Genomic DNA, 19,464 nt, shown 5'->3' on the forward strand with positions numbered 1-19,464 from the left:
TTCCGTAATGCCTGAATAACTCCACCTATGAAGAAAAGGATCCTCTAATTGGTCTGGAGAGATCTAAGAGCAGGGAGAATACAGGGAAGATCAAGCCTCTCTGGACTACTCTTTCGTCACCCTGTGTCACTTTTTCCCTGATATTGCTGGACAGGACCTCACTCCTGAAAGGGCTGAGGTACACGCTTTACAGTAAGCATGGGAAGTCCCTTTGATTTCAATGGCTCTACTTGCTTGCTTGCAGCCAAATATGTATCTAAACATTTGCAACGTTAAGGTATTCTGGTGTAAATTGGTTACAGTGAAATACTGAGATTTTTCCTGCAGTAAGCATAAAACGACAATACACCTAAACACCACAGGATGCCACCAAGCATTTTCTCTTTCTTATCAAAACAGTTACTGGTTCAAACTTGAGGTCTCAGATGAAAGATCAGAGGTGATCAGAATCTCTACAAAAAAAAAGGGGGGGGGGGGGGGTCTTACATCCTCTCCAAAATTCATAGTCTTTTAGACAGTCACTGCACTCCTATTTCTGTCTGTACAAGTCACAGGCTATTGTGTATGATGTTGAAAACACATGCAGTCATAGGAAAAGACAATTTACATGTTTCTTCTTGAAAATTGCATGTTGCAAACCGGTTCTTAAAACAAACGTATAATCTCATGTCTGCTTCAACACTGTGCAGTATTATCTCCAGATTGCATGGGCAGGTTGGACTGTGATGCCTCACAGACTGCTGACACATTTCAAATTCAAACTCCAGTTTCTGAGTCTCTTTCAGCATTTACACAGATTAGGAAGAATAATGTTTGAAAGGGGAACAGAAGGAAAGCACCATTCTAATGCATGTATTTATTTAAATTCTCCTGTAAACCTCATGCTGACAAAAAGATCTAAAAAATCTGATAATCAAAAAAAAAAACAGCTTCTGAGAATGAGGAAACTAATATTTTTATTATTCTTCCTGTTGCTTTTTTTTCTTTTCTTTTTTAAAAGCAAAGAAGAACTGAAAGAGGAAGGCAGGCAAGATGGTAAAAATAGTAAAGAAAGCAGGAACTCCTATAAAATAAAAGAAAGAAAACCAGATGCACAAGATGAATAGAGATAGTGATGTAATCCAAACTTGGTCATTTCTGGGTATTTCAGTGGAGTTTGGATCAGCTCTGAAGCAGTACCACCTTAGAGATGGAGATAAGATGCTAATGCAAAAAAGCTCCGTATAAATGATCACTGGACACAACCAAGTATCAATCGAGGAACCAACCAAACAAGAAGGATATACCAAAAGGGGAAAAAATAAAATTAAAATAATAAAAAAGAAGGTGGGGGGGATGAAAACATAGTAGACTTCATGTGTCAATTAAATTCAAGTATTCAAAACCACTTGCATGTCGTTTGAAGATGTTTTCTACTTATGGGCTAGCCTCCCTTCTCTGTCTAAAATAAACTTCGGTGGCTAAAACATTTCAGGCTGGGTTAAGTTTGTCATTAGAGTCAGTCGAAGTCCACTCTTCTCATTGAGAAAATGTCAGTTCTGAACTCAAGCCCCATTTGTCCAGGACAACTATGAAACAATGAATTTCTTCTTAAATCCACATTTTGAAAGGCAAATGTTCATGTAGTCCCACTACAACATATATTTCAATCTTACATGAATATTTATCTCTAGAAATTAATAAGTGACTTCTTTTATTATTTTTGTTCTAACTACTGAACAGGACTAAATTTTTTATCCTACCATTTCTAGTGGAAGCAAAGAGCCTGATCTTGCAAGATGCCATGGTAATCATCTGCATTATTCAGGTGTTCCTAACCTTCTCAATAGACCGGACCCTTACCACTACAGATACTGTGAATAATTCCAAGTGCCAAGAAGTCATTACAAGACATATTCTCATTAGACAAGGGCCTTAAAATCTGTGTGCAAAAATGTGCTCACAACCAAGTACTGTTTCATATAAACATTATATATAGGAATGCATAAGATGCAGGAGAATGGGGACAATTCTATTCTTTACAAATACTATATACATTGCACCGTGGTGCACATCTGTCTTCACAGGTTTAACCTACTGTGCTCATGTTTCTAAAATGTGAAAAGAACGAATAACCAACTGCTTGCTGAATAACCAATATAATTTCTTTCAGTGTCTGTGGCTGGCTAGGACAGCTACATTTGCTGCAAACAGAACCAATTAAAAACAACAAAAAAAAGAAAAATCCCAGCCAAAGTTGCTTGTCCAATGCCACATGGCTACCGCAGATGGTGAATGCTGAGAAACAGCACATCAGTGACTAGGAAAGGGAAAGCTATTAGAATGCTGTAATTTGCCAAGAAACCAGAGCTATTCTTGTCTACGGAAATGGGCATTGCTGATTGTTGTGCTGTGCCCTAAGGTTAGCTTTGGCCTAATCAGATAGTCACATAATCAATTGCGTGAGTGATTCATTACGCCAGAAGGCTTTGCAAATGCCACCCAGAGAACCCAAACCTACTGAACAGTAAGTAACCAGACTTGAACAGGATGAATTACTACATAGGACACTTTCTGCACCTTGCAAGGTCAGGCCTTTTTTAACCTAGTTGAATTCTAGTTGGGGTAGACTGTGCTATGCAGTCACCTTTCAGCATTCGCAGCGTTTTGAAAATAGGAAACATTTTTTTTGTGGCATTTTGTGGCAGAAATCTCAACAGAATCTCACACGATATGTCCTGTTCAGAACAAATATACTGTTTACCTTTGATATTTCAATGCTTGAGTGTAATTTATTTGGTTTTAATTTTTACTAAAAAAAAAAGGCTACTAAGTATAGAATGGAGTTACTAACTAATTAATTTGTCCTTTGGAATGACATGGTATTGAGTGATGAGTGATTGAATGAGAAAGGTCTGATTTACATGCTTTTCCATAACAGACAAATGAAGACACAGGTAGAGTGATGGTCCAAATCAAGCACTTTTTTAGAAAAACTGAGAGTTTAGGTGTGTTTCTAAAAGGAAAGCAAGGAAAGAATGACTAGGAAGAAAAAAAAATACATTGTGAGTATACAATTTTTCCTATAACAACATTGTGCACATGATTTTACTCAAAATTCGTTTTTTCACAAGCACATTGCCCAGTGACCTTTTACGATCTAATGAAAGAAGTCCATACCTTTCCTGATCCCTCCATCAGTAGCACACGTGTAATCACCTGTTGTCAGTAGGAAACATGTTCCCCCTCTTCTGTTTTTGTCTCTGGTACTAGAGCGTCTGATGGGAGGGAGCCTTTCACCAGGTGAGAGTGGCTGCTCACTTCCTGCACTGTCTTCACCTGATAACACTGGTTAAAGCACCATGCCCATTTACAGACAATAATGAATGAGGAAATGAGACATCACAAAGAGCTTACGTTGAATGACAGATATTCCCATCACTCAAAAAATAGTATATAAGATAAATCATTGGAAGAAAACAAGATTGCAATTCATCATTCATTCATCAGTACAAAATGGCAAAAACGTATTTTTTTTTTCAAGCACAAATGATCTTTTGACTTTCCTGTTCTTCTTTTAAAGTCTTGCTTAATGTTCCACTAATTTAACACGAAATAAAAAATTATCAATTCAAGATTAAGTTAGTTGCCTTTTATGGACTGTAATCTTACTGAATACAGTCAATCTCATATATTTCAAAAATGAATTTATTACTTTGGCTATCCGTTTTATTAAAGAAGAAGCCATGCTAGTCATTTTTGCTTAGAACATATTCCTTAGCATACTTTAAGAAAATCTCATCAGAATGGTTAAATTGGGAAACATTTGGCACTAAAACCTCCTTCAAAATACACATATAGCATTCATTTCTATGCTTGTTATCATAGTGAGGATTGCTTGTCATCACAATTACCCAATACTTAATGCTTTTTCTTTGATCAGTGTAGTTAATTTAGTCAAATGGCAAAACTTTTACCTCTACGGATCCCAAAGGACTCTTTTCATAACTATCTACTATTTCAGACTCCGGCCTGACACTTCCAGAAAAAAATCTCTGCTCAGTAAGGCATGTAACAGGTAATGGCGTTATTGATTTCAACTTTACCTTTGCATTTAAAGCTGAGCAGGTGCTCTTCTGAAATGGTAATGCAAAGGGCTAAGCAAGAATACAGATTCAGTTTTGAGGTTTTGCACAAAATTCCTGATTAGTCAAACAGAATTCTTCAGCCCGAATGAACTAAGAACAAACAATGTAAGTGGTGGCACCACCAAAGAGAAAGCTAACATTTAACATTTGCTCCTTTCTGTATATCTGCTGTCTCTCTAACCCCCAGGATTATAACACCTTGTAAGTAAAGCTGCAAACACACTAGAAATGCCTCTTTGCTCTGATCACACTGAGCCTCCTCCACTCTGGTATACCAGAGCAGTACCTGATAGCATGAAAAAGCAGTTTTCATTAACACTTTAAAGATGTTATCTGAAAGTGTGCATCAGTCAAAAGAACTGTAAAACTAACTATATTCCACCCACAACACAGGACCTTTCAAGGGCTTCCATCCTCTTAAACATCTCTAAAATTTTCAAAAAGCTGTGTTAACTTTTTCTGTGAGCGCTCACTCAGAGGCTGAAACTTAGCTTCTTTGAACATAAATGCTATTCAGCAACAGAGCAACAGAACAAAGAAGAATATTGTTCAGAGACAGATTTGCCAGACTGTTCTTCCAAAAAGATAAATTTCAGTTACTGAATGACAGTCATGTTTTAGGGAAGTCTTATTAGCATTTAACAACCTTCCATTCCAACTTCCATATTCAGTTTGGCTTAAGAATAACTACATCCAATATTCACCAAACAAAAATCCTTGCTGCTACAAATTTGCTTCAGTTATACTGTAAGATACTCTACACTCTTTAATTTCAAAAAATATGGAATTTGGGGCAGTGGTTTGGAGTGATAGAGGCTCATCAATCATTTCACATGTTTTCTTTACAGAAATTTGTACAAAACGTTCCAGATCCATAACCTGGGGCTCTAAGAGTTAAGGTAATACAAACCATAGAAATAAACACTGATAGAAACCAATTGATGATGTTGTTGGAGATTGCCGTTTTCATTTTTCCTGACAAACTTTACATTAGCTTTACTATTATCATCCAATTAATAGTGAACACCATGCAACTTCTCTTCTAACACAGATGAAGGAGGTTCTTCCTGCCAGGGAAGCAGAACCAAATGAAAAGAAAGCTAGAAAGAGAATTTCCTCTTATTTCCTTTGAGTGCTGGGCTTTTTATGTAAAGCACCTGTTCCTTGTAAGTGGCTGCTTCTTTTTAGGATCTTGTTTAACAGCCCACTATGTGGCATAGGCAAAGCTGATACAAGAGACAGACACTGAGGCAAAACACCATGGAATTCAACAGGGTGGGACACGGTGGCTGTTCAAATTGTCACAGTCATGCAGAAAAAAACAAGAAACACCAATACAACACAACGAACAACAGGCAAAAAAAAAGGTTGATATCATCAGCAGGAAAGCATTCACAACAGAGCAAGCAAAACTGTATAGACCAGCTACATATAGAATTGGGAACATCACTGTAACTATTTTGTCCTCTACAAGAACACGCAAACACTGGAGGGGAGAAGGGTAGGAGCTCTATCTGCTCACGGCAGAAAGACTGGCTGCTTTCTGACACCTACCAAACATACTGGTCTATAAAGTGTTTGGAGAGGACATGCATTTCCAGTGGGGTCCTACCTGATGACCTGTTGTGCTCCATCAGCTGGTTGTCCTTGCCCAGGCAGATGTCCCCCTGCGTGCTATTGCAGGCCATGTTCAAGTCCGTCTTGCAGAACGTGGGGGAGCTGGCTTGAGGGGCCGGAGGGATGTGCTTCTTCCGCTTCCTCGGCAGTTTCTGCTTTGCCATCGCGAGGGAGTAGTACATTCCGAAATTGTTAACGATAACAGGCACGGGCATGGCTATGGTCAGCACCCCAGCCAAAGCGCACAAGGCCCCCACCAGCATGCCTGACCAGGTCCGCGGATACATATCCCCGTACCCCAGGGTGGTCATGGTGACCACGGCCCACCAGAAGCCGATGGGGATATTTTTGAACTGTGTGTGCTCGCTCGCTGAGGGGTCGTTGGGCTGGGCGCCCACACGCTCCGCGTAGTAGATCATGGTGGCAAATATCAAAACACCTAGTGCCAGGAATATTATCAGCAGCAAAAACTCATTGGTGCTGGCTCGCAGAGTGTGGCCCAGCACCCGGAGGCCCACAAAGTGCCGGGTGAGCTTGAAGATGCGCAGGATTCTCACAAACCTTACCACCCTGAGGAAACCAAGCACGTCCTTAGCAGCTTTGGAGGAGAGCCCGCTCAGGCCCACTTCTAGGTAGAAGGGCAGGATGGCCACAAAGTCAATGATATTCAGCAGGTTTTTGATGAATTCAAGTTTGTTTGGGGAAAAAATAACGCGGACTAAAAATTCAAATGTAAACCACACCACGCAGACTCCTTCCACGTACGTCAGAGCCGGATCTGTCTCAATTTCATACTGTAGAATGGCTTCTGTCCCATTGACGACCTGCTCGGTTTTGTTTATAATAGTATTGAAAGCCTCATGTGTTTCCAGGCAAAAGGTTGTGATTGAGACTAAGATGAAGAATAAAGAAGCAAAAGCAATAAACTGGAAGAAAAAGAGGAAAAAGATTACATCAGAACCACATAGATCTTCACTTTAACAATAACAATAAATCACCAAAATCATCACAACATTTATTCTGATTCATACAAAAAACTGTCCAGTTTATTCACAGATTTCTACACATGAATCTTTGCATTCAGGCCAGAGGAGAACAGCAGACAGCTTGCACACAGTATGAGGGAAATCAAAACACAAGTATTCTAATAAGGATACTTGAACCTATAAAGTACCATTAATTTGGAGACACCATAGAACTTCTCTAGGATCTTTAAGGACTTAAAAAAATGGAACTATTTGATCTTTAAGGCAGGTTCCTACAGTCAAACACAGAAGAAAAACAGAATTTCCAAGACAAGATCTCACAAAAATCAACACTGAGCCAAAAAGCTGGAGGGGGAGATAAAAATACCTACACCCAGTAGAATATATAGAATGAAAAGGTGTTTTGAGGGCCATTGCTCCTCTGCTAAATCATTATCTTCTTTTAAATTACAACATTTTACCTGCATATTATCCAATAGTGAATGCATGGTACTTATATAGGCAATGTGCTTAAATGCCTCTCTGAGCTAGGACTTCTAACATGTTCTCAAACCTGCTTGTTTTTCTGGATTTCCCACTGAATAGGCATTTTATAGCCACCATCACCCTTGAACTTTCTAAAGACTTGAAGGTTTTCAAAGGTATTAGCGCCAAAAGAGACAGAATGATGCCCAAGGCGGTTCTTAATCACTCTTTACTAGTAAAATAAATTAATACTAGTAGTAGTAGTAAAATAATAATCTCAGAACTTAACACATATGAAGCAGGCTCTTCATTCTTTTTTAATATTATTTATTTTAGTAAATAGATTTAATGTGCTTTATGTTTTAAGGAAATCATATTCTCTACTACCAACCTAATGAAAAAGACATCTTAGGTTCTGAGTCCCAGCACTACGGACAGAAGTAATTATGTAGTAGCATGATGTTGGCATGTTAGCACACCAATGCATTGAATCTCAAACCCCCCGCCAAAAAAATCTAGTTACAGTGGGGTCAGAGCAGCAGCCATAAGCAACAATGTCTCCATTCCACCATTTTAGTCCAGGCCAGTTGGCTTATTGTAAAGCCAACTTTGTATACTTTGGTAATCAATTACTAATTTAATCAAGATTTAGAATTGTGTGCTGGAGTAGTTTATTTGGACTGGCATGGCTGTATTTTCTCTACACAGAAAATTAGGTAGACAACAAAATGTTGCCTACACAACCTGTAGAGAGAATTGCTATTATTTCATGTAACAAGTTTAAATTTGCAGCAAGGGCCTGATATATATTCAAAGTGACAAGCTTTATCTATCCATCTAAAAATCATACATCTAACGTATATCTATCCATACCAGACTATCTATTTGCAGTTTGGTTATGGCTTCCTTTCTACCGATCGATGGAACTAAGTCATTACACCAAGCCCTTCAATTGCACTCTCAATCTGATCTCTTTCAGAAAGGACTGACTCAGGGGCTGAACTGAACACCACTTATCATCCACTCCAAATTTCTTGCTGCAAACTAAGCAAACAATCCATCTAGCTGACTTTTACCAAACAGGCCTTCTGCCTTTGCCACAACTACAAAAATGCTGCACGTTCAAAGCTATTTAATTCCTGGCACTTGACACCAGTGTAAGCTCACAGGTCCTAGTCCTGTGCAAGACAGCTACAGTCAGCAAACACAGACACTTTTAGATAACCTAAGTGAATTAATCTCAGTGGATCTTTGCAAATGCTCTCTGTAACATGGATAGAGAATCTATTACACTTTATGCCAACAGTGGACTAAGAATGACCCTTGGGATGCTATGACAGCACCTTCCAGAATCTTTTATATGGTACAAGAGGGTATAAGGCAAATGAATCCATGGAGTTTAAGGAACAATTTCAATTTGGGTCAGGAATTTCAATAGATGAAATCTATTCTATTTTTTTTATATTAAAATTTAATAGATTAAAATTTTAGAAGCAACATGCCTCTTTATTTCAGGCCATTATACATGTTTTTCACCTGAGAAATACAGGAAATTGTACTCAACCTAGCCAAAAACCGCCCCCCCAAATTTACGAACAACTTGGAAATAACAAATATTATATGAGTATCCATATGATGAATATAGCCATAGTTAAATAATTAGCACAGCACCTATTTTGGAGTTGTCTTTCAGTGAAAGTGTCCTCTCTGATGCAAATTCTTTCCAAAATCACCAGTGTGAGATTAGTTACAGGTCAAAGTGCCTGAAAAACTTTCTATTGTTACTATTATGTATAACATTGACACTATGAAAGGCTGCAGTTCACTCGATGCTTGATAAAGAAGCTAAGAAATTTCAACTGTGAACCTACATTCAAGGGTCCTTTATTATCCCTAAAGGAGAAAAATATTCAGTTATTTTCAAGATCAGCTGAGTATCCTGTTATGACAGTTCTTGTTATGATTTTGACGGCAAGCATCTTTCAGAGGTTATAAAAAGAAAGAAAAAAAAAAGGTTATGTATTAACTGGGTGCCAGATTTCTTGATAATCCTACAACTTCATCACAGTATAAGACATTGAGAAGTACACATTCATTTACCCATGTACACAGCCACATATATGCCTCAGATTTTGAGCAAAGCCACTGATTCTTTTCTGTTACTCCTTATATCTCCTATCGTACATTGCTTTAGTTTGTGAGCTCCTGGCATTAGGACATTGCAGTTTGTACAGCACCTATCGCAATGAAACTGCATACACACAAGGGATCTAGGATGTTACTACAATAATCAGAGGGTCGGAGGGCTCACAAAAAATGAAAATGGCAGCCAACATAATAAGGAACCATTCTCAATGAAAAAAAAAAAAGAAAAAAGTTTAGAGTTTTATTTCGTATTAACAAAATCATTCTCTTAACATTGTATTACACAGGATCAGGTAATAGATTGAAAAGAATCTATCAACCTTTTCATAAGCAGTTGCAATGGTAGAAACTGCTATTTTCCTGCTTCATCCTAGTTTCATCTTCTCATTTTGAAGGCAATGAGCCTTGAGAAAAACACACCCAGTTTTGTTCATATGAGTAACCACCACATTTCCAACAAAGTTGGTCGGGAGACTCAAACTCGCAACTTCTCTTGTGGATGGGACACCCAGCTGAATTCTGTTATTGAGTAGTGCTAACATACAATGTAATTACAGTACCATCCACAACCCTTATATTTCATGAAACATGAGATTTACAGATCATCATTTGAGAAAGGCTACAGAAAAAATGTGTTTTTTGTTTGTTTGTTTGGATCATTAACCACCCTTCATTGTGGGAAGTTCTGAAAACATAGGTTTTGACCAGTTGTAAGACAAATTTCACGTTGGTGTAGAGCAAATTAATTTCCTCAACCTCTTGTTTTACAACGAAGAATTTGACCCAAGACCCATTGTCTTAGGTCAATGGAAAAAAAAATAGAGTCTCAAATAAGAGCTTAATAAATGTAAACAAGAATTTAATAATTATGACTAATTTCTCATTTCTTAACAGTTTTCCAAAATAACTGATTCTTGTTTATTTCAATGGGCAAGATTTTTTTTTCTTCTTTTTTTCTTTTTTTTTTCTGGGAACAAAATATTCTTAAATAAGGGAATGGTTGTATAGACAGTCCAGTGGCACCAAAAGTAGCCATTTCCAGGAATTTGAATAAAGACATTTTTAATGCATTTGGACTGGAGAGAGCATAGTGAAAAGGAAAAGGTTTAGTATGTAACACAAAGCATGCAGAAAGTTCTTCATTAAGTAGTTAAAGCTCCCCATAGGCTGACAATTCCCTCTGCTCACATTTTGAAGGCAAAACCCACTTTTGTTCATGTGTACAAGTATCATACTTCAGACAAAGCTATTACAAATTCCAGCTCTCATTGATGAGCTCATCAACAAAGTTCACTTACCAAGACCTATTAATGTTCATGATAGCTGGTTTTGTAACCCATAACTTTGTTTTTCAGTGAAGCATACAAACCTAAAACAACTGGAAGATGCTTGCTGATAACTGGTAGGAGGTAGATAACTTTACAGTGTCTATTTTGATATGCATTCCATGTGAAAGAGCCACTCAGAGCTTGAAGCATTTTCAAACGATAGTTTTAAGAAATAAAAATTGCACAATTCCTGGATTATCAGAACTTTCATGCATTCAATGTGATGGTTTATCTGCATGTATCTCCTGTGTGCACACAGTTCTAAAAACCTTGGCTCCAAATAACCAGTCAACAGTCTCTTAGGCCATCTCTTGGTTTCACAGGAGAAGAAGGTGCCTTGTCAGAGGATGCTGTGATGCCCATTCAGCCATTTGTCCAACATTACCTTCCAACACAAACCAAGACATTGTAATGAGACACCCCTTGCTTTTTTCCTGTTAAAATGATCAGTCAGGGAATGGCCTCAATTATTTTAAGGTTTACCACCTTAGACATAGCCCAAATAAATCAGCAACATGTCAAGAAATTGATCATCTCACTCAGATGTGTGATTCATATTCACCAAATCAGATTCATATTCACTGTTCCATATTCAAAATATGCTTTTTCCTTCCCTTAAAGCATGCTGTTTCTACATACTATTGTATTCTAAGATGAACAGAACACAGTCAGGTAAGTGGTTAATGCACTGTCAGTTGTTGTTAATATCCTTACGTTTTATTTGATAGTTAATTTGTTAAATAAAATCTACTCTAAATTCTAAAATAAAATAAAATCTACTCTAATTTTAAATAAAATTATGGTATTCTATCAGAAAGATCAGTCTGGATACCATTTACTCTAGGTTGGATCTCAATAGCTCCTCCTTCAACTCCCCTCACTGTGTAAGGTATATTTTTTAACATGAGTATTCAGCAGCAGCTTTTAAGGTTCACTTAGTTCATTTGAACTTCACTGCAGGACTCGCAAGGCTTTTTCTTGACACACTTAACTACAGAAAAAGAAAACTACTTAATATTTAATAAGCTCTTGGAAATACTACATTTTATATTCTCTAATGCAGGTACAGTGCTGACTTTAAGAAAAAAGTCTCTTTAAAGTATATTCGCAGACACATTGTAAGACTTGATAAATAAGTCTAGCAGTAATCATCTGTACAAGTTGTTAAAATTTAAAACAATTTTAAAAAAGAACAATCATCTCCCTCATCAGGCCTATCAGGTCTTTTCAGGCCTAATAATACTGCCGCAGACAGACAGACAAAGAAATTGCTTATTATTTCTTAAAGAAACCAACTTTGAAGGTTTGTATGCTGTTGAAACCAGATTTTGCTTGCATTACAAAAGACATGCATTTACTTATCTTTTCCCAAACAAAATAAGCACTGGCGAGGAGAGGTGGTGGTGTCTCATCTCTCATGAGTACTTCGTTTTCCCAGCAGAGCATTCATACTCAAAAAAATGGCAAACACAGAGTAACTTTTCTCTCAGGCAATGACAGTAAAATGCTTAAAAGAAAAGTAAGATCTATTTCTTTCCTAATAGCACAGCCATTCTGAAAAATCAAAACCAAATCACATGATTTGAAAAAAAAAAAAAACTGATTGCATTTGTTCATTCCAATTAACCCCAGACTACAGAAGTACAAATAATCTGCATGTGAAATACATCCAATCTCAATAACTGACAATTTGATCATATATATCAATTGCAAAATTGCATTTTACAACAAGGTCTTTCTTCATATGTATTCTAAAACTGATTGATCCCCATTATGTCTTGATTAAAAAAACCTTGTAACGCAAAGGTTGTATCAAAATTAATTCTAAACATTCCCATCATCAACATTATAATGTAATATCTACATTTTTTTCCCTCTTAAGATTCAGGGCAGAAAAGCCTATGTTCATGTAGATTTTCCTTATATTTTTCATGTAAAATCTTTTTTTTTTTTAATTCTTCCAGGAATTCAAACCTCCAATTACTTTTGGAATCCTCCTAATTCTCTAGAAGAGAGACCCAATCAAACAGGGAACAAAGCCAATGTCATGTACTGCTACTGATCTATCAAAACCTAAAGGAAAAAAAAAACACTTGAATTCCAGTAAACCCCAGCACTTAGGGAATTCAAGAAACTGTAACTATGGATATTATACTGGCAGGGAAAGAAACAGTATTTGTAAAGCACATGACATGCTTCACGCTAATGACCAGCAGTTAGCTGTGGAACAAAACCATAGAATTAGATATCAACTCCAGCTTCAAAGAAAGTTGTCTCTGGGTTCAGATATGATGGATTGTTCTCATTTTTTGCTTTTAACAAAACAGATTTTTTCCCTCTGTTTAAATTCATCTGAGTATCCGGAGACAGCTAAAATCATAATGTAAATTCAGAATGAGCTTTTTGATGATCTTACTTCCTTGCATTGCTTAATGATCTGCTTAGGTGAAATTTAAATATTAAAGTTCATTTTGCATAAATCCCACCAAAGACAGAAACTATTCCAAAATCTCACCAAACAAATCAGTCTCTGCAAGACTTAAAGTTCATATTTCTCAAAGCCATTATTATTCTCCAAGTATAAGCTCATTCACTAAAAAAAAAAGAAAAAAAAGAAAGAATAAAAAAAAGAAAAGTCACAGATGTCTTTATGCTGTGAGCTGTGATGTTTGATGCATTTCATCTGGGTATATCGAGTAGGAAACCAAAGATCATTAGCAGCTGTTTACCAAATATTGGAATTTGGAGCCCAATAGGTGAGCACTATCATTTTGCAACATCACTCATAAATCACAGTCTCTCATATAACCCCTCTTTGAAGAGTAAAGAATAGATAAAGGTATAGCATTTTAATGAAATCTTCAAGAGAAAAGCAAAAACATGTTAGAAAAAATAGAAAATACAGTTGGTGGAGCTCTTGCCAGTATTTTACTTTTCATCTGGATTGCCTCCTGTTTTTAAATCCCCAGCAGAGTTATTTCTCATTTGTATTCTCCCCTGTTAACATTATTTGGCATTCAGTCTAACAGTTTACATTCTGCTGTTATAATTCTATGCACCATCATATTAAAAGAAAAATTCTATACATTGATACACTGTTATTGATACACTGTTTAAGAACAGCATTTAGGATAGACAGTAATATGATATGCAAAGATTTATAGTGTGAGGGTATCTACAGTTCAGACTGGCTACCATCCGCGTATCATAGTGGGAACACAAATGTTCTCTTGCTTGCTCGTTCTCTTCCCATTCCTTACAGTCTCACAAAGCAGTTTTCTTTCATCACCAGCTGGAGCACAAATAAAAGATTGCAGAGTTATAAATTTTGCTGTATTTTAAATTGCATTTAAATGACATATATTGTCCTGAAGGATCAAAAAACAATTTACAAACATATCCGGATATATACATATATTCTACTGCTCAACATGGACAATTTTGCTACTGCTGTAGCTGGAAAAATGATGTGACAGTGCATGTCAGTGGTGGGTCAAAAGTCCCAGGGACAACACAGATCTTCTGTTCATGACATTCCTACACATCCCCCAAACTCCATCCCTCATTTGCCTTAGTTCCATGAGAGTTATGAATTTCCCAAATGACTAGAGTCATTTTACTTTGGACAAACCACAATTATTTGACTTTGTTGTTGTTTTGAGAGGCTACCATGTAACACCCCATATTCTGCACAGAACCCACTGCCTAAGTCTTTTAATCCTGAAGATGCAACAGACCTTCTGGTTGAGAAGCAACCGCACTGGTCCAGAAGCTTGCTTTTCTCATACATTTGAATCTATCAATCAGGCTTATTTTACTTACGGTCTTTCTGAACTGTGACTATTCCAACAATATACTAGTTTTTATAGCCAGTTGTTTTTATCTAGATTTGGCATTTCCAATCCAGCAGTCATTTTTTAAAAATGCACCAGCAAGGCTGATTTCGACTCTGCTTTATTGAAAATGTCTGCACGGTTACATGGACTGATAAGCAAACTACAGTCACTCATTTATTAAACATTGCTAGAAATCTATGCACTAAAATGGGCAAAAAATTGCGACAGCTGCAAAAATGCAATACATGCTGTTTTTGGAGTTAAGAGAATGGTAAGAAAAAGGAGAATTCTCTCAGTCACTGTTCTCAGTTCTGGTATCAGACGCTCAGAGGTTTCTTATTACTAAAAACAAGCTAAAACTCATTGAATGGCTGAAAAAGGCAGATTTTGAAGGACCCACTTCATTTCTGTCCCAAATTTACGCCCAATGTGTCAAGTTAGCTTCTCTGCATGCTTTATATTCCTGCCCTAGGCTCTTCGTACCACTACAGCAGAGATCTGGCTCCGGGACCTGGCAACTTGAAGCAGCACGTACACACCACCTTTCCTCATTTCACTGGTTATGAAAGGTTTTATTTGGCTCAGAGGGTAAAAAGTGGGGAAAGCATTCAGTATAATACTATTTCTTATTCATAGACTTTCACACCTGTGCAGACCAATGAAGAAAAGAGAGAAGCCCTTAAGTAGAAGACAAATTTATGAAAAAATCTATTATGCTGGAGTTTATCCAGTTCATAAATCTTATGTCCATTAAAGTTACAGAAACATTTTGTGCCCTGCCATCTCCTTCTCATTTGAGCACTTACGCTCATTTATGTCTGATTTTTCTCTCACTCTCACAAGTCTGACGTAACTCAAAATTACACTTTGACAAAATTAGAAAATGTTATGAGTATGAGGTTTGACATCCATTAAGATTTTTAATAGACACCATCTTAGCTTTCACCAGAGAAGTCTTATAACCAAATCATACAACTTTCTTTGCCAACCACAATCTAATCAAAATATACTGGATTGCTTTACAATTTTTCTGAGCTTGCCTCATTCCTGTACAACATAGTAAGACTTGTACTGCAATCATTGAAATGGAAATTGCCAAAATACATCTGAAAAATTGAAAAGAGAGAGCCATCTCCATGTTGTTCAAAATCATTTACAGCCTTCAAATACCTGATTACTAGGTTTCCTTTCACTAGATCTCCTTTATTCCTTATACTGCAGCATCGGTTTAATTCATCATAGCTGCAGCACTGAAATGATATTAACCAGTACTTTTATTGTCGGTTAGAAGAGAATAAAGTACAAAATGGAAACGGAGATTCTTAACAGATTCTTAACAGTTCCAAGCTAAAATATTGAGAGATTAAATAGTCTTTTAGTGCAGATTAATGCAGTCTATACTTAATTAAACACATAGAGAAAGACTTAATTAAATAACATTACAAAAACTGCAATCAAGCACTTAAAGGTTCGGAAGCGCCTACAATGACATTACATGGAGCTATTCTGTCCCAGTGGGGGTGCATGGATTAGGATACAGTCCTTATTACACAGCTGAAAATTGATCACATGAACTCTGATTATGGCACTGCCTAAATCTTTATTACTTGGCATGGCAGCCTTAATGACAAGCTTTCAATGCAGCAAGTTGTGCTTTGTGACTTAGGTTTCATAAAAGCGAATGAGGATCCCATAAACTTTATCATGTGGCTTCACAGAGGAGCTGTCAGAGATGCAGAACCTTGCAAGCCAGCACTCATGACCCCTCTGCAATGTGCACTAACACAGCAGCCAGCAGTGGGGATAGACTGAACTGACCCATGCTGCTGCATACGGAGCTGAGACATGAGAATTTCAAATTTCCCAGCTTTGACCTGAAAAACCTGTAGGGAGCACTCTTCACTTTTCCCCTCCCGGTTCCTTCCCTTCCCTTTCTCCTCTCTTCTCATCTTGCCTCTCCTCTTCCTTTCCTCTCCCTCTCCTTTTGCTCTCCTCTCTCTCCTCTTTTTTCCTTTCTTCTCCCCTCCTCTCCTTGTTATTTGTTAACAATTTGAGCCTTTCTACCATTTAGTTTGCAGACTGCCCCTGCCTTGGCACTGCCTCTTCTCTAATCTCCATTTCTTTTCTCAGTCCCAGTTGTATTCCTCAGGATTGGAGTTGCAGGTATCTTTCCCCTTTCTTCTATATCCATAATCTGCACCTCCAACCACTCCATATTTCCATACACGGCCACAAATGTACCTCTGTTCATCTCTCTAGGCTCTCACTGTTTCAGCCCCTTCTTCCAGGACCCGTCTCCAGGCTCAGCCTTTACTTCACACAGTGTCCTAGTTATTTGTCCCAGTTTTTATTCACAGAGTCAACTCTATTTGTCCCCTAGTCTCAATCTCTTGATCCTTCTGCCTCCCTCCGTATTTGTGGAGGCTCTTCAAATCTTTCTTTTCTCCCCTTCTTCTATATCCAAATGCAGCTTCCTCTTCTGCTCTTCGGCCTCTATCTAACACCAGCTCTTGGTCCAGCTGCTCTAACCTTCCAGTCACAACCTCACTGGGATTTATATGCCACAACACTCTGACTGTCCCTGTGAGGAGTCTGTGGCTTTTATATTTGCAGGGTACATGTGCCTGCCAACTCATCTGCTTTTTCCCAACTGCATTCATTGGTCTAATGAAAGATATTATTTCTTCCTCCAAACCTTACCTCACTCTGCATCTGAAAGCTTCCACCCGCCTCAGCTGGACGCCAAAAAGGAGGAAGGGAGCACAGGATAAATGCTGACTTTAATTAAACAAATCTACTATCTAACAGAATTAAGAGAGTTTCTCTTCAGATTAAGATTTATGCCTTTCTATCATCAAAACACTGGACTTCCTATAAAACAAAAACAGTATCCCAGCATTAATTTTTCCCTAGGCCAGGTGAGATGGCACCACTGGAGTCCCTCCATGATCTCACAGAAGCCATGAAAAGTCTTTCAAAACAAAAAAAATATTTGTGATACTTAAACTTATGAACTGTGCATTCTGGTACAGCTTAAATAATGATGCACTTGGAGAACAGTTTGAGGTCGGAAGGTGTTTTATGAGAGCAGAAGGGAGAACAGTTTAAGGTCCTGCATGGTGTATGTGAACGTCTTCCCAAACTCATAACAACTTGGAGAACAGTTTGAGGTCGGAAGGTGTTTTATGAGAGCAGAAGGGAGAACAGTTTAAGGTCCTGCATGGTGTATGTGAATGTCTTCCCAAACTCATAACACAGTCACATGGATCAAAGCTAAATTTAGAGACAGTGAATTATTCATTGCAAAAATAGTCAGCTAAGCTTATCTGGACTCTCAGGAATTGGGTACATCATCTGAGATGAGTTTATTTCATACGTATGTCTTATTTTTTCAGATCTGACTTATGGCATTATGGTTCAGCCAGTTGCCCAGAATCCTGATGAGGTTTTTCCCGAAGAAAGGCCAAAATTAATATGAAGTTTACATTCAGTTTTCAATGCATTAAAATTCAATTTACCTCTGTAACCAGGAATGCAGAAGTGACTGTTCAGCTGAACCAAGAAAGGGCAAGATAAGAAAAAGAGAAGCCTCTACTAGGATAGCTGTTAGGATCATCAAAAGACTGTGACACAGAACTGTTGCCCTGTTCAAAGCAAACACTTGATTTCAGACAAAAGACAGTTTGAGTCCCTCTTCCAGATCTTTGGAGAAGCAGGCTTAAGTTTATGAAAAAGATTATACAAATTTATGAAAGGGATTATATGACATTTGGCCTGTGATAACAGAGAACTGGACTGAATGACACAAGAGGCTCCTCTACCTCTTTGTCCCTGTGGATATTTCAAAATCCAATTCACAAACTATATTCAGCACACAGATTATATTTGAAGCTATTGCAACTGCAAGTATTAGCAGCGAAGCTGCATATAGCACTATTTCAAATGTATTCCCATTAGAGGCATGTGCATTGCCAATATTATTTGGTTTATACATTCTCTTACAGCTTTATCACCAGTTTGCCCAAAGGGCTGACACTTATCCTTATATTCAGGGTTGGACTAATTAGTGTAACAACAAACCCCAGTGATATTGAGCATGGGCCAGCATTCTGCTGAAAATTTCTTTATCCAAGGGCTTGTTATTAATGAGTGAGAGTTTGCTAGCAGCAAAGGGGAACTATGGGGAACTTGCCCTGTTAATTTAAGGAGTATCAAGGCATGAATTCATTTATTAAACCTGTTAATCCACCATGTATTTATTCCTTCAGAACCATAAGGTGCTTAGATGGACAAGAATGTTTGTCCCAATCTGACAGTCTTTAGAATAGTAAAATTGCTTGGGAAAGGTACTGTCTATCTGTCATAATTCTACTTAGTACAATAACTTCATCTCTTTCAGAGGTATGGTGGTATATATAAGTTTTTTAATCCTTTTTCAGGTGATTCTAAAACTTGTTTATTTTTTAACTTATATTAATTGCTTACTTTAGGAAATTATTAGTAGAATATGTACAGTGCATCCATTCAATGATATTTTTTATTAGGTTATCCACACAGACAGGTGTAGGAAGTAATTTAAACAGCTTAAATATTTGGATTTGTTAGAGAACTAAAATTCATCGGTAAAGCACTCAGCAATATTATCATCTATGTTTCAAAGTCAATATGCTATTGAGATGGCTAGGACCATACTTGCTCCATGCAACTTGCATTTCAGGCTACTGGAAGGAAAATAATGGCAATGCTTGCAGTTTGAGCTGCTATCTTTACAATGATCCTCACACAGGCAAAGTTTGTAGGTGTAGGGTAAGCTTTGCATTAAAGGAACACAATTCTCTGGGGATAGTTTCTGTGGTGAAGACCACAGTCAGAAAATGACTCTTGGTAAGACTTGAGACTTTGCTGTTGATTATTCAGATTGGGAACTCTGAGCAAAGAAATGGTAACTGCTGCCAGCCCT

The 19,464-nt window shown here is 37.5% G+C and overlaps 2 protein-coding genes across 11 annotated transcripts in view; both read right to left on the minus strand.

The window, feature by feature from the left end:
- Nucleotides 1-19,464, minus strand: part of CAPS2 (calcyphosine 2) — a 248,339-nt gene that overhangs the window by 112,153 nt on the left and 116,722 nt on the right. The window lies entirely within an intron of this gene.
- Nucleotides 1-19,464, minus strand: part of KCNC2 (potassium voltage-gated channel subfamily C member 2) — a 98,044-nt gene that overhangs the window by 4,055 nt on the left and 74,525 nt on the right. For 3 of the 10 annotated variants that reach the window (XM_088522957.1, XM_088522958.1, XM_088522955.1), the window contains exons 2-4: nucleotides 5,740-6,670; nucleotides 5,285-5,416; nucleotides 3,160-3,327 (exon numbers count right to left, since the gene is read on the minus strand). In XM_088522957.1, the coding sequence (XP_088379083.1) occupies nucleotides 3,160-3,327; nucleotides 5,285-5,416; nucleotides 5,740-6,670 (1,231 nt within the window). The remainder of the gene's footprint in view (nucleotides 1-3,159; nucleotides 3,328-5,284; nucleotides 5,417-5,739; nucleotides 6,671-19,464) is intronic. The other 7 variants (XM_088522962.1, XM_088522963.1, XM_088522960.1 and 4 more) reach the window with 4 other exon arrangements.

Source organism: Tinamus guttatus, unplaced genomic scaffold, assembly GCF_059628265.1.
Source record: "Tinamus guttatus ecotype Peru unplaced genomic scaffold, ASM5962826v1 Tinamus_guttatus_pri_ptg000171l, whole genome shotgun sequence".
Classification (NCBI taxonomy): Eukaryota; Metazoa; Chordata; class Aves; order Tinamiformes; family Tinamidae; genus Tinamus; species Tinamus guttatus.